Genomic DNA, 17053 nt, shown 5'->3' with positions numbered 1-17053 from the left:
ATAAGAACAAAGTAAGGAGTCAATTAATAAATTATTAAATGTAGTGTTAATATAATAAAATAAGAGCACGTGATAGGAATAAATAATATATTAATATAATATATAATGATATGATATATTATTATATTATTATATTGTATTATTATGTTATATTATATTAATAAAATAAGAGCATTACTATGATATATTATTATATTATTATTATATTATATATTATATTAATAAAATAAGAGGATATTAGGAATAAACAATATATCAATATAATATATAATAATATGATATATTACTATATTATATTAATAAAATATTAAATAAATAAATATCAAACTAAGAGTTATTATTAATATTAGCCATATTATTTAATTTCTTCTACATCCTTAAACATATTTGAATATATTAATCAATTAAATTATTAATCAAATGTTTAACAAAACCATACTATCAAAAGACGCATCCATTCATAATACCTATCATGTATTAAAGAAGGGAAATAATATACTGGACTGGGGGGAGTAGAAGGATAGCAGAGAAAACCATCGAACGATCCAAGTAAAGAAGAAAATAGTGATTAAGATATTCCCCAAACATTTTCAACAACCAAAATTAATTAATGGGAAGTGATTAAAGATCAAGACAAGAACAAGAGGGACAGTCGCCAAACATCTATTATCATTCACGTACTTAATGGAAGAGATAGAGCGGAAGCCTGGTATCTTTTACCACATCAATCCAACTAGACATACAGACAAACCAAAAACGAATATCCTGCCACTCTCAAACTCAACAATATCTCTGATAGTTAAATAAGAGAAGACTAATACAGGTCACAAGAACCATCACTACGCACAGAGCCTTTGGCCGAGTAAGACGGTCAATACAAGGAGGTGTTCGTGTACAGATCTATAGTTGCAGATTGAATAGAAGAAGATTATTCAGATCTGGAATTCGATAAAAATCCCAGTGCATATATCTTTGCAATTGGTGTGTCAACCAGTCACAGGCATTATGGATTACTGCGACAGAAAATGAACATTGCCGATAAAAACAAATATACATGTGACATGTCAAATATCATTTTACATTACCTAAAGCATTCCTACCTTATGCAATCCTTACATCTCACTTATTAACTTTAATATCGTAATACAAAGTTATATATCATTTGATATTTCCATTTTGAATATTATTTTTAAACAAATTGGTTGAATTGCTAAATACCAGATAGTATCAAATTATCTCAAAGAATAGTGATATAAGATTACGCATCAAAAGAACAACTACGTAGGTCATCCATTAAGGATTGATAACTTAATTAATAAAAGATTCAAGCTAGTTGTCCTAAACTTCAAGACATTCAAAGTAGGGACACTACATGTTATGAGTTCTCTTTATGCATGGTTATTATTGTTCAGCATTACTTGTTTACTTTCTTATGCATGGTTCAAAGTAATTAATAATACCCAGTTGGCGACGAAAGTTTGTAGAATATTGATTCAACCCCCCTCTTAGTATTCCCTATTTCTAACACTATTGTCCTATATCGTATCTCTTGGACTGGGAATTCTATTATCGCTGCACAACAAATCCATGAAGCTTGCAGGATCATATCTGTACAAAGCTTTGAAACGAGACATCTGAATAGTCATATAGTGAGTGAAGTTATAAAAATACTCACTTAAAAGGACCCACTTCACCCAAGCCCTCTCCTAAGAAGAAACATAGTTTCGTACAAAGCCCACAACCTACTTATTCACAATCTCAGTCTAGTTGTCATTCTTTGAGTGGTAACTAGTGCTCAGAGCCAACTCTATCCCACACAATCTAAAAAACTCCTGCCAGAAGCGGCTCATAAACCTACTATCACGGTCGCTTACTATAGTTTGGCTAAACTATGCAACTTGAACACCTCCCAGAAAAATAACTCGGCTAACTACACGGCTGAGTATGTAGTAGTGATAGGCAAAAAGTGAGCATACTTAGTGAGTCAGTCCACTACCACATAAATGCAATCCCTCCCCTGGGTTTTACGCAAGCCCACAATGAAGTCCATGGATATACTTCCCCACTTCTACGCAGGAACGAGAAGTGGTTGCAACAACCCCACAAGGTAGGTGTGATAACATTTGTTCTGATGACAAACAAAACATTCTTGAACATGACATTGCACATCTATCTTCAAGCCCTTCCAAGTAAACCTCTCTCGCACCTAAATGTATGTCTTGAAGAATTCAGGATGACTAGCCATAGGAGAATCATGAAAGGATCGAAGAATGATCTCACGAACAACTGATCTTGGAACCAAATAAATCCTTCCCTCGTAAATGATCAACTCATCTACAAGGGTATAGCTGCTATCTTGACTATTGCCATCAACAATACCAGATGCCCATTGATCCCTGGCATGCCCAGCGATGATCAAGTACCTCCAATCCTTAGAATCTCAATGACCAAACATAAGGGGGGTCTCCTAAAAAGGGTGTCAGCAACAACATTTTGTGTCCCCGTAATATAGGAGATATTGAAATCATAAGGCTGTAACTTACTGACCCACTTTTGTTGCCTCTCTTTCAAGTCTCTTTGTCCTAGCAAATGCTTCGGACTATTATGATCTGTCTTAATGCAATATTTGTTGCCTACTAAGTACTGCTTGAACTTGGCCAAAGCATGCATAATGGCCCACATCTCCCTATCATAGGTGTTGAATGATCTCCCAAGCCCTCGTAGCTTCCTACTCTCAAAAGCTATGGGATGATGATCATGGGACAATATTGCTCCAATACCCTCTCATGAGGCATCACAATGCAAATCAAATGCCCTCAAGAAATCCGGCAAAGCTAAAACAAGGCATGAAGTCATGATAACCTTGAACTTCTCAAAGTACTCTTGTTCCTGAGGAGTCCACTAAAAGGCACCCTTACAAGTCAAATTCGTAAGGGGAACTACATGTCTCGAGAACCCTTGTAATATCCTCACCAAAATAAGAACCATAAAATAAATAATAAATTAATTATATATAAACAATGATATATCTATAGTCATATCACATAGTATACATCTTATTTAAATAGTAAAGATAATAAATGATCTCAATATACATTATTATTGGCTACTGATATAATAATAAATGAATATATAATAAAGTATGATAATATATATCAATCTAATATAACGTATTATATATGTCAATATATTGATATAACAATAGTATTATATGTTAATATAACAATATATAAATATTAAATAGTAATATATCAAATATTATTATGATATAATTGTTATAACAATATTAAAATATAATTGAATGTTAAACAACATTATAGTGGATATGATATAACATAAATTAATAATATAATGGTTTTAACTATTATTGAATCATAATATAATAAAATTAAGTTAAACTAAGGCCACGTACTTTCAGGCATAATAAGTATATAAGGGATATTAAAATTCGTTCTCTTAGATCATCCAACAATTAAGTTCATTCAATCTTCAACAATTTCTATGACAGCCAATATTATTTAGTCCCGAACTTAACAATTCTAATGGGAACATTACAACCATGTCACAAACCTATAGTAGAAAGCACAAAGCCCAATGAACCCCCTCAACTGTGTCAAGTTCTCTTGTATAAGCCACTCTAGAATAGCACAAATCTTAATCGGATCCATGCGAGCACCCTTTGTGCTGATAATGTGGCCCAGATAAAGTAGTTATGTCATACCAAGTGCGTACTTGGACTCCTTGACGTACCAAGAAGCCCTATCCAAAATATCCAAAACTATATCGAGATGAGCAATATGGTCATCCCAAGTCTTACCATAAATTTGGATGTCATCAAAGAACACCAACACAAATCTCTGAAGTTGATTGTAAAACACCCTATTCATAATAGATTGAAAAGTGTCAAGAGCATTCATCAAGCCAAAAGGCATGACTAGGAACTCAAAATGTCCACAGTGGCACCTGAATGCAGTCTTCTCTATATCTTGCTCCCTGACACGGATCTGATGGTATACCAATCTCAAATCAATCTTGGAGAAGTACTTCGCTACATGCAACTCATCTACGAGGTCATCAATTCAAGGGATCGGATGACAATTCTTAATAGTCCTCTTATTAAGCATTTGATAATCTATACACATCTATAGTGCGTCATCCTTCTTCACCAATACAATTGAAGAAGCAAAGAGGGACTTACTCTACCTAATGTGTCCCATGTCAAGAAGCTCATGTATAATCTTCTCTATCTCATTCGTAAGTTGCTTTGGGTGTTGGTAAGGTGTAATCATGATGGGCTTAGTGCCCTCCTCTATCTCAATAATATGCTCAATCTCTCTATCACACTATAGAGTGTTTAGTCCTCAACTACTGGATATCTAGATGATATGATGGCTTATCCGAACTGTCTAAATTAGGCATCATCATGCACTCAACCACCCAATCATTAACATCCTCATGGCATACCAAATGTTGCATATGTCTACGAGAAATATGCTTAAGTTCTTCATTCCTAATAGCCTTAAGGACCTGTGACTACCCATCCTTTATGAATCTCATCTCCATCCTCTCGGTGGTGATGTAAATATCCTTAAGGGTATGCAATCATGCCATGCCAAGGACTATGTCAATGCTGCTCATATCTACTACATAAAAATCTGCCTTAAAGTCACAAGTATTCAACCTAACTGGAAGGTCCGAAATCATCTTAGGTGTAACCATCATCCACCTCAACCCGTAATCCCTCAAAATCCTCTGTCTAAATACCTCTCCTAGTAACCAAACAGGCATCAATAAAGTTATGTGTGGCACCTGTATCAGATAGAGCAATCACACGTCCTACTAAAATCCCATGCATCATCCTAAAAGCTCCTTCCTTTTTCATGCTAGAAAGGTAGGCAACCTTGAGGTTGGAATCATCCACCTCATCACCATCATCATCTCTAGCAACTCTATGGGCATCATATTCATAATCAGTTACCTGCCCTATAGGATCAGAATTGTCCTCGTCATCATAAAACCATTCCATTATGGTCAAACCATTTTATCATCTTATTTTTGCCCTTAAGCTCCATGGCACAATCATTAGTGATATCATACGGACCTCTGCAATAGGAATGTAACTTCTTCCTCCTCAAATCATAATAGAATCATGATCCAAAGGCACTGCCATAGGACGCTTAGAATCTGATTTCTCCTCTCTCCTAGGAGTTGTCCTATTATAAGTTGAACTAGAAGGCTTCGAGCCAAACTTGCCTCTAGGTGTAGATGACTCCAAGTACCTAGCTTTCTTCGTAACCTTATATAATGAAGGTGGGTCTAGGGACTTAATGTAAGAACCTCCCAGCTGGTTAATCACTTCAACAACACCAAATCTCTTCGCTATTCAATTATTTGACGTTTTGTCAAACGCTTGGCCACAAAACTCTGCTATCACTGTTGTAAGTCTAATACAGCTTTCTCTAATCGATAGTGCTAATGCAGATTTTCGTTTGGGAACCTAATGCTTTAAAAGATGAAGCCACGTTCATGTCTCCGGCAAATTTGGACGAATAGATGCTACCGGGTCTAGGCTCCCATTCCAACAGAATTGGCATTCGATATCTTCAATGAATAAAAACAAACAACAAAAACCCTCGTTTCAAAACGAAATAGCCTTAATAGCTACCTTCTTGACTGTAGCTGCGCCTGTAGCAGATTTTTTTGCTACTTTCTTTCCATTTTGCATAACTCGATCTTCCTCCTCCTCCTCTTCATCCTCATCATCCTCATCGTCATCGTCATCGTCATCGTCATCGTCCTCCTCCTCCTCCTCCTCATCGTCATCTTCATCCTCGTCCTCGTCATCTTCGTCCTCGTCTTCGTCATCTTCCTCCTCGCTGCTCTCCTCGTCGTCGTCTTCATCGTCATCTTCCCCCTCTTCGTCTCCTGTATCTGATGCATTTTTGGCAGGGACGAGAGGGAAAGAATCTGGCGAAACCTCTGGATCGTGTACAAGGACTGCCGTTAAGCCATTGGGCAAATGAACAATTCGATATTGACGCTTATCCGTCGGCGCCTTGATCACTGTCACGCTGTCTACCGCCATTGATGCTCTGCAGGAGAGCGAATGCCAAAAACTCTTCCTGTGGCAGACGAAGCGCGAGAGCGAAAGCATTCACTTTCCAAAAGCACCGTGGAACATTTTTGGAAGGGATCTTGAAGTTATTCTTTATTTCTTGATGTACTTGGTTCTCGTGCAGCTCGAGTGGCGCTTTATTTTCATATATCAAATTTTAATCTTCCTCTATGGACAATATTTTGTGCGGTCTTATATATATATAATCATTAATTCATAAATAAACAATTAATTTATCATTCTACCAGTTAAATTCGATCATTAATATTTTATTGGATCTATCTTTTTTAATAAATGATGATCTATCAATTTTATGTTAATCACGAATTATATTGACAAAGTGGCTATTAATTGAAACCTGTCAAAAGATTAAGAAAGGGAGCATACTTTGCTTGCATGTTAACAAACAATTATAGAGATGAAAGAATTGACCAAAGTCTAATGCGCACAAGGGAAAAGGTTTTATGGTTTCAGAGACACGTTGTTGAGAAAGGTGAGCCCATGAGTGTGTTGTAAAGCTAACAAAGGAGGAACATGTAGAACTCGAGAGATAAGGGGATGTTAACGGGAGAAGAGCCAACTAAAGAGAAAAGGGGGTTGTAGATATAGAGTTGATTGGGCAGGTGGGGGGGGTATCTCTAGCTTGTTACTCACAGTTTACCGATAAGATCCAAAGTGTTGATATCAGTTAAAAAAACAATATAACCATCAAACAATTGCAACACCAAAATTTATCTCGTAGAAACCCAATTAGGGTGAAAACCACAATGTGAGAACGATGCCCACAAAATGAAGTACTCTTCTAGAATACACTATGTTAGGAGCTTGCACGATTAAGGGTTACAAAACATTGTTAAGTATACCTCATTACAAGATTGCCTTCTAGATTTGTTACGATCTTTATTCTACTAGGAGTAACCTTGTTAAAGGATTTTAACACTCTAATCTAAGAATGTCACCTTGTTAGAGGCTTTACAATGGACCAATTAAGGTCACCCTTCTAAAAAGACTGCTATAATGGTAAGAAAGTAACAGAAGTAATAATAATGATTTGTGATTTGCATTGTCTTGTTATAATAGATCCAATGAAGCTCATCAACATAACAACATACCACTCACTGCTTCTTCTTCCTTCTTCCTCTACTCTGATAGCTTTGTTCATCTTGTTACTCGTTATTCAAAAACTCTCTCTCTTTCCTTATTTCATTATCCATTTTTTTATCATTGCAAACCCTAAACCTAAATCTTGTAATCTCAAAGACATCTCTCCATCCATGTAGAAACTTCTCGAATAATCCCGCAACACTTAACCTAGACACTTCTCTGTATTTTCCAACTTAACTGATAAAAGATAACTTCACCAATAAGATTATGATTACTGATAGCCTTCTTATTTTTGATAAGGTAATTCATCACTTAATTGTTCTTATCTATCATTCCAGTTGTTACTCAATAAGGTGCTTCCCTATTGCTTCTCGGTACCTTCAACTAATAAATTTTCTTAAGATATAGTAACAACATGAAATAATAAGTCAAATATTTGACATTAACGACAAATAATATAATTGGTGAATAATACAATGCATAGCTCTCCTTATGTTATCAGCAACTTGTAAATCAATTATGCCAACAATCTCCCCCTTTGGCATCAATGGAAAACCAATAAGAAATGTAGTCATGTGTCAAATAATCAATCTCTGCCATTCGATGTGATATGTCCTCCTTATTATCCCTAACTCTGTCAACTCAATCTTTACATCTTCTCCCTTACATCCGACCAATGTGTTTCTCCCCCTTTGACAACAATGCCAATGGTATCATACCTTTGTTAATCTTGCCCATACTCTGATGTTCCTGCAATTTCTTGTTTACCTAACTACTCCACTCTAGAGAAGCCTCTACCTTCATCAATATATGCAAAAAGTATTCTTGTTAGAGGATGCATTAAATCAAATAAAGCAAGATCGAGTAATCAAATTTTGACCCCCGTCATTCCTCTTCATAGGTCCTACAAGCAATCAAAGATAGACCAACCCCTATTTCATTGATCTACATCTGTCATCTGTCTTTATTTAGATAGGCAAGAGATCTTGATCCCTGGCAATGTGGGATAGACCATATTAGTTCCTACACTCACTCATAGATCCCCAAGTCACAAATTCTAAAATTATCGATATGACAATTATCGTTGAACAATCTATATTTATTATTGATATCACATTGGGAAATCGTTGGCCCAATATTCAAACTATTCAACTTATTGAGATAGTATTCATTATTGATCCAACATTGGGAACTTGAATTGCTAACATTGGGAGACATTGCAACTGAGTTGCCAACTTAGAAATTAGACATCAAGTGTTAATGCAAGCATTGTCTGACCCCAAAAATGACCAACACATACGTGGTATAAAGTCAAAGACAACTCACCAATTCTTTTGCACCTCGTCAAGAAGTGTCACATCATATCCACATGTACAAAAAAGTTGTTAGCATGAATGTTGATGATACTGCATTGGGGGAGTATCCTAAGCATTGGAGAGCATTGACATGTTGCATTCATGACTATGTTTGTCATTGATGTCAACTTAACAGTAAGTCTCTGAAGATTGGCAGATTAGCAAAGAGAGATCTTAGTTGTACGGACAAGGTTTTGCTTATCTGGTGATGCACAGTCATGGGCATGTTTAGTACCGTATCCTCGTGATATGGTTCAATATGCAACACATAAGTTGAAGATGTACAAAAGTTGTACTTGATTTACTAAGAGCAGTACAAAGATAGAGTGCTTGAAAAAGTAGTTTCTAATGTTTGTATTGTATCTTTCATCTGAGATGTAATAAAAGATGTGCAGTCAGATAGTGAAAAAGGGCAATCAGATGATGACATCAGTAGATGCGCAAGCCCTAGTATCGCACTTGTGAAGTTTTGGATAGACTATGAGCTAACGGTACTATTGTAATTATAATTAATTACTTATCTTATTATAATTATTTGGGAAAGCCTCAAGGTCAACTCAAGTAATTATTTTGAAGATATGGTATAAAGGAAAGATGTTTTTCTTGTTTGTAATATGTTGTGATCGTTGTATGAAGTGTGAAGCGTGAAAAGGAGGAGAGTGTTTATTGAATGTGAATAAGTGATCCTAGGGATTATTAGATGTGAGTTTTGTGATCTGGTTACAAGATAGAAGGAGCAGAGGTCTGGTTGATAGGATAAAGGAAGGAAGTACTATTCATTTCTATTATTCTGCAAGAAATAATACAAAGATCATTTGGATGGTGGGTTCATTAATCTTGCATTGAAGTTGTTTGGGCAGCGGGTCTAGCTATCTTCCACAACTCCTAACAGGTTTGGCAAAACTCCTTACAGGATTGGAATCTCCTAACAGGGATTCAAAGTCTCTTAATAGGGACTGATATATACTAAATGTTGTTATAGACTCCTAACAAGGTCCATCCTCTAACAATGAATATTTATATTAGTGCATCATCTTGTGGGTACCATCCCCATCGAGGTTTTCCCTCTAATCAAGGGTTTCCTTGCTTAACATATATGGTGTTATTGTGTATGAGTATCTTGTTGTGATTTTTGTTTATATTTCTCACATGATTAAGTTTGTTTAAGGTTGAAAATTATGATAATAGTTGGATAATTGATTCACAACACCCCCCCCCCCTTGCCTCAGTTATATTGGTAGACTATATATTCTAACAATTGGTATTAGAGCTTCAGGTCCTTGAAGGATAAGCTTAACAGCTTTGGGAGATCGATGGTGAATCTTTTCAGAAAGGATAGTCCTAGATTTGATGGGGCTAACTATGACAGTTGGAAGGAGAAGATAAGGACTCATTTGTTGTGTATGGGTTCGGGTTACTGGCTCTTGACAAAAGGTGAAAAGACAATTGTCAAATAAGAAAAAGATTGAAGAATGCAATGAAGCAGAGAGAGATCTAGTCATGTGCAACATGAGAGTCAAAGAAGCTTTACTATCATCTCTTCCAGAGAATGAATATAGTCAAGTAAATATCTTGAAGCATCTCATAAAATTTGGAAAGCATTAGAATCTATTTTTGAAGGAGATAAGCATACAAAAAGAGTAAGATTAAAAAATTGGATATGTGCATTTCAAGATGCTAACATGATGAAAGATGAATCTATAGGAAGTTATGTTGGTAGGATATCAAAGATTTTTGTAGGAATCAAGACATATGGTGGGAAAAAGGAAGAAGATGAGGTTATATGGTAAATCTTGAAAACCTTGACACCTCCATTCAGACAAGTAGCTTAGATGATTTAACTACTTATACCTTGCACTACAGAGTTTACCAAGGAAATGTTGTTTGGAAGATTGGAAGTAGCAAAAGTAGGTATGAGATAGTCAGGATAATTGATAAGAGTATAGACAGCTTTTAGTGCCTTGAATGTTCAGCCAAGCCTGTCTAAAAGTGCAAGCACACGTGAAGATTTTGTTGGTAGCAGCAAAACCAGATTTGATGAAGACAAGAAGTTTGAAGAAGGTATAACACTTCTTGTGAAAAGAGAAAATGATTGTAAGAATATCTTTCAATGTTGGACATGTAATGAGTTTGGTCATTACGCATCTAAATGTCCTAAAAGAGAGAAAAAGTATAAAGGAAAGTTTAAGCCCAAGAGAGATAGAAATTGTTTGTATTTAAATGAAGATGAAGAATTTAAAGAAAGTATGGAAAGATTCTTAAATGACTATGATGATGTTCTTGAATTGGTTAGAGAAGATGAAGTAATAGAAGAGATAGCTCTAGTAACTATTATTAAAGATGATAATTTTGGAATTGTTAGATAGAATGAGCTAAAGTTTTCTTTGAGACTAACAAAGATGTGTTAAATGTTGAACAAAGAGGAGAGTAGAGATATGAACCTAGGGATGAGATAAGAGTTGAGACGTCAACTCCTATCCCTAACAGGAATCTGATAAAGAATCACCCTCCAGGGTAGATAATTGGAAGTAAAGACAAGAGTGTGATGACAAGAAACATAGTTAATGAAGAGATATGTTTGATTTCTCAAGTTGAACCTAAAAGTGAAGATGAAGCATGTAAAGATGATAATTGGATTCAAGAAATGAAGGAAGAATTAGATTAGATTGTGAAGAATGAAACATGGGAGTTATTGCCTAGACCTAAAGATAGTAATGTTATAGGAACCAAATGGGTATTTAGAAACAAGATGAATGAGCAAGGCAAAGTTGTGAAGAACAAGGATAGATTTGTATGCAAGGGATATTCATAGCAAGAAGGCATAGACTATGAGGAGACATATGCCCCTGTAGCCAGAATAGAAGTAGTAAGAATGTTCTTGGCTTATGTAGCAAATAAGAAGTTCAAAGTACATCAGATGGATGTTAAATCTACATGAAGCCTGAATGGAGAACTTGAAGAAGAGGTATATATTGAGCAGCCTAAAAGTTTTCCTCTAACAAAAGATAGAGATATGGTATGTAGACTAAATAAAGCTCTACATGATCTGAACCAAGCACCTAGAACCTGGTATGCAAGGTTGGATAACTATTTTGCAAAACTTGGATTTGCTAAAGGTACGACATATAGTAACTTGTATTTGAAAGAAATTGAGAATGGTTTGTTGATAATAGTAATATTTGTTGATGATATCATATTTGGAGGTAATGAAGAAGCAAGTGATAAATTTGCTGAAGAAATTAAGAGTGAGTTTGAAATGAGCGTGATAGGAGAAATGAAGTTTTTAATAGGATTGTAGATTGTGCAGAACAATGATGGTATTTTCATCTCACAAGTTAAGTACTTGAAAGATTTGTTGAAAAATTTTGGATTGGAAAGTTGTAAGCCTAATGGTACACCTATGATAACTAGTCACAAGTTATCTAGCAAGGATGAGATACTCACAATTGAGTAGAAGAAGTACAGATCCATGATTGGAGGTTTGCAGTATCTGACTCACACCAGACCAAATATAGTAAATGTAGTTGGGGTTGTAGCTAGATTTCAAGCTAATCCTAAGGAGTATCATTATGCAGTAGTAAAGAGGATATTCAAATACTTGAAAGGAACATCTAACTATGGAATTTGGTATGATAGATCAAGTGATATATTTGTATTTTTTCTAGATTTGGTTGTGTAGAGATTTTTTACCATCAACGTTTCGAATCACACTACGTGATCCATCATCAGGATGAAAAGAGAGCAAGAGGTGCAAAACAAAGTGAGTTGCAGAAGTTGACTGACCCACAAGATATAGGGACCAAGAGGAAGAGAGAATGCATGCTAAACAAAGGAGGAGAGAAGGTTGGACAAGGAATCAACAAGGGTACACTCCACAACCAACATAGAAAGCAAGAACAAAAAAAAGTCAAAAAAGGAGGATAAAGACAATAAATCAAACAAATGCAGGAGATGAGAAAGACCAGTCCAAAGGCACAACTAACCCATCCTTAGAACATAAAAAGCTACGCATAGATAGACAACTAAAAAATAAAAAGTTGCAAGAAAACCTATGGAAAATAACAATAAAAAAGCAAAGCAAGCAAGCGTGTAATGTTATCAAGATGTATAATAATAATATATATAAGGAGACTGCGTAAGAATAAGTGTGTGAACGAGAGTGGCAAAAAATGTGCATCCACCAATAAGAAACAACAAATAATGAATAAGAGAAAGATAAAAATACAATACAAATACAAATAAAAATAATAAAAAGAATGGAAATTAATACATATAACCCAAATAAAAAAACAATTATATATATATAAGACACATGCACATAAAACATAACTAGTGAATGTGTGTGCATGTATTTTATTTAATACGATTGCTAATAGATAAGAAAGAAAGAAAACAAACTCAACAACCATAAAACTCCAAAAAAGAAAAAATAATATAGTAAATTAATACAAAAAACCAAAAATAAAACAACCACTATATATATATATATATATATATATATATATATATATATATATATATATATATATATGTGCACGTATTTTATACCAAAGAAAGAAAACAAATTGAACAACCAAAAAAAACTCCATGCTAATATACAACCCAAATCGTGTTTATATATATATAATCATAATAGTAGATATATGATAAATGTAAAAGAGAATAATATATAAGTAATATCTATATTTCTATATAATCGGTTGAATAAAACATATGCGCACGAGATAAGGTGGGTGTATGTGTTATATTTAACTAGTTATATATATAAATAAGAGAAAAAAAAGATAAAGCTAAATGACAAGTTGAATAAGACAAATGCACACGAGATAAGGTGTGTGTATGTGTTTCATTCACCATGTGAGATATATGTATTATTATTGTACATCTTGATAACATTACACACTTGCTTGATTTGCCTTTTTATTGTTATTTTCCATAGGTTTTCTTGCAACTTTTTATTTTTTAGTTATCTATCCATGCGTAGCTTTTTATGTTCCAAGGATGGGTTGGTTGTGCCTTTGGACTGGTCTTTCTCATCTCCTGCATTTGTTTGATTTATTGTCTTTATCCTCCTTTTTTGCCTTTTTTTGTGTTCTTTCTATCTGTGTTGGTTGTGGAGTGTACCCTTGTTGGTTCATTGTCCAACCTTCTCTCCTCCTTTGGTTAGCATGCATTCTCTCTTCCTCTTGGTCCCTATATCTTGTGGGTCAGTCAACTTCTGCAACTCACTTTGTTTTGCACCTCTTGCTCTCTTTTCATCCTGATGATGGATCATACAGTTTGATTCGAAACGTTGATGGTAAAAAATCTCTACACAATCAAATCTAGAAAAAATACAAATATATTATGCTATGGATTGTGAAAATATAATCTCTTTAATTTAAGATCAAGTGATTTCACTCTATGTGCATATGCTAATGTAGATTGGGCAAGCAATATGGATGACAGAAAGAGCACCAGTGATGGAGCATTCTTTCTTGGAGGAAGATTAGTTTCCTAGATAAGGAAGAAATGAGATTGTATTTCTCAGAGTACAACTAAGGTAGAGTATGTTGTAGCAACTAATAATTATAATCAGGTGATGTGGATGAAATAGATGTTGAAGGATATCATAATTGAGTTTGCAAAACCTGTTATCATTTACTGTGATAACACTAGTACATCGAATATGTCTAAGGATCTTGTATTGCATTATAAGACAAACATATATTTGTCAAGTATCATGTGTTAAGAGAGAAGACAATAGAAAAGGAGATCATATTAGAATATGTGAGTACTAAAGATCAGATTGCAGATACCTTTACGAATCCTCTACCTAAAGACACATTTGAGTACTTGAGAGGTATGCTCCTCCCTACTTCTAAGTAGTTGATGTAGTAAGTGCTTCGTTCCAATGGTACAAAGCACTATTGTTAGACTGGACTAAATGTTCATGCCTCTTGTATGAGGGAGTATCTGTGATGAGCTGAGTTATTGAGGAATCTTGGCATTTGGTATTGAACAGTGTCTTTAGACACTTGAGCTACTTGAAGACTTGGAATAGTAAATTGACATAATGACGACTTTATAGAGTGTTTCCTAAATGCGAGTAAGTGATCCAAGGGATTACTAGATGCGAGTTATGTGATATGGTTACAAGATCAGAAGAAGCAGAGGTCTGGTTGACAGGACAAAGGAAGGAAGTACTGCTCATTTCTATTATTCTACAAGGAATAATATAGAGATCATTTGGACAGTGGGTTCATTGATCTTGCCCTTGAAGTTGTTTGGGCAATGGGTCCAACTATCTTCCACAACTCCTATCAGGGTTGGAACAACTCCTAAAAGGTTTGGAATCTCTTAACAAGGATTCAAAGTCTCCTAACATGGACTAATATGTATTGAATGTTGTTATAGACTCCTAACAGGGTCCATCCTCTAACACATAATGTTTATATTAGTAGATCATCTTGGGGGTACAATCCCCACTAGGTTTTCCCTCTAATCAAGGATTTCCCCAATTAACATATCTATTGTTATTGTGTATGAGTATCTTGTTGTGGTTTTTGTTAATACTGCTCATATGGTTAAGTTTGTTTAAGGTTGATAATCGTGATAGTAGTTGGATAATTGATTCACCCCCCCCTAGTTATATTTGTTAACTATATATTCTAATTAAAGGTTGTACAAATCACCACATCAATAGACACCTATGTTAATTGACAAAATCATTTATAAACTATTGAAGAAGATTTTGGAGCATGGTTGTCATTGCTGACAAATCATGAAGACATAAAAGACCACAATAGAGAAATTAAGTAAATAGGTAAAAAAGTTAAGTAATAGGCAAATAGATAAGTCTCATCCAAAGATAGAAGGTGCTATCAGTGAACAATAAATAGTTTGAACATGCAAATGAATAATTTTGCTAAATCAAATGTGTGATCGTCAAGGGGAGAGATTCATTGAAATTTAGGCAAAAGATGGAATGCAATACAAGTGTAAAAGAATTATAGGAAATAGTTTATAATGAGTTGTGTAAAGATTTAAATATTGAATCTTAGAAATGTTTAGTGAATAGAAATCAAGTTAGTTTTATTTAGAATGCCAGAGCAAGATTTGATAAAGCTAACCTATGGTCAAAATGTGTTATGGAAGATTTGAGAGGAAGTTTTAAGGAACCTTAAGTATGTTTAGGAAATCATGAAAGGTGAAGGATAAGTCATAGTAAATAGGAGATCAAGCATAGGTGTGAAAAAGATAGAGATGTTGAAAAAAGAGAAAGGAAGGTTAAGTGTTAAAGAATCAAAGAGTGATCACAAAGTAGAGCAATTATAGAATAGACAAATAGCTCAAAAGATTTGACAATCTTGTGGAGGAAGCAAACACTAGTCAAATCTTATTGATTTATTCCTGACAATTTAGCAACAAGCCTATGAAATCCTTTAACTGGGCACATCGTAATAGGACTAAAAGTATTTTTATTGTTTGTATATCCTCTAATTAGGTGAACATTGTATAAGTGGAATGAAATCTATTAAGAAATTAGTCTCTAATAGGATTATAGATACTTCTAGCAAAGTAGCAGTCACTCCTAACATGGTGAAATCATTTAGAAGATGACAATATTATAAGCTCTTAACTAGGAAACCTTATTCATCATCCTTGTCAGAGTTTTTCCCTTTAACCAAGGGTTTTTTGTAAGACCAAATTATGTTATGATTTATCTATATGATTTTTCATGTAATGATTTTTATTAGTTTATATTTTAGCAATAGATAACAAGCTATTTCAAATTGACATGTTAATTAGTTTATGGTCAAAATGTTAAATAGGTGAAAAAAGTTTGTAGTATCGATTCAACCCCCCTCTCAGTACCTTACCTAACTTTCCAACAACTTAGACACCCTAGTTTTTTTTGTTCATAGATATTTTACTGTCCTTAATTCAAGGGTCATTTAGCCATCATAGGTGACATGTTTTCTTTATAATTTTTGTCTATGTAACAGCCAATTTTAATCCCCTGTATGTGTAATCTTGTTGTTGTGTTGAATTTGGTAGTTGTATAAGCATCATAATTGGGCATTTTTATTTAGTGACAATGATTCTTTGATCATCAAATTTAGAATCATGACTTCGCTAATGTTGATTTAAAAAAAAAAAATTGGACACATTACCATATGCAATTTTGATTTGCTAGTCCAACGTTGAGAGTCCATATGATGAAGAGTACTCCCCTTACAAGCACAAACACAATAGCAAAATAGAGAAATGATAGCAATTTGTAAGAACATAATTGCCTTCTTATTATCTCTAATAAAACAGAAATTTAATATTCAAAATTATGACATGAAAATCCACATGGGAATTTTCCTTGCAAAATTTTGTAAGCCAACAACAATATATACATCCCTAGAATTTTCTTAAACAACCCTTTGGGCCTTCATTTATAGGCAATTTTTAGCTACCCAATACTTTTAGTCAAATTATGATGTGCCTA

At 34.4% G+C, this 17053-nt stretch overlaps 1 protein-coding gene across 1 annotated transcript in view; it reads right to left on the bottom strand.

The window, feature by feature from the left end:
- Positions 1-6287, bottom strand: part of LOC149550229 (Insulinase (Peptidase family M16) family protein) — a 245853-nt gene extending 239566 nt beyond the window's left edge. Inside the window, exon 1 of the mRNA XM_089793326.1 lies at positions 5666-6287. Coding sequence (XP_089649452.1) covers positions 5666-6154 — 489 coding nt within the window. The 5' untranslated portion in view covers positions 6155-6287. The remainder of the gene's footprint in view (positions 1-5665) is intronic.
- Positions 6288-17053: the final 10766 nt, after the last annotated feature.

The sequence above is a fragment of the Cupressus sempervirens genome, chromosome 7 (genome assembly GCF_028749045.1).
Source record: "Cupressus sempervirens isolate cs-2001-9-10 chromosome 7, ASM2874904v1, whole genome shotgun sequence".
NCBI classification, from domain to species: domain Eukaryota; kingdom Viridiplantae; phylum Streptophyta; class Pinopsida; order Cupressales; family Cupressaceae; genus Cupressus; species Cupressus sempervirens.
Note: the sequence above shows the minus strand (reverse complement) of the source record. Positions and strands in the feature narration are given on the sequence as shown.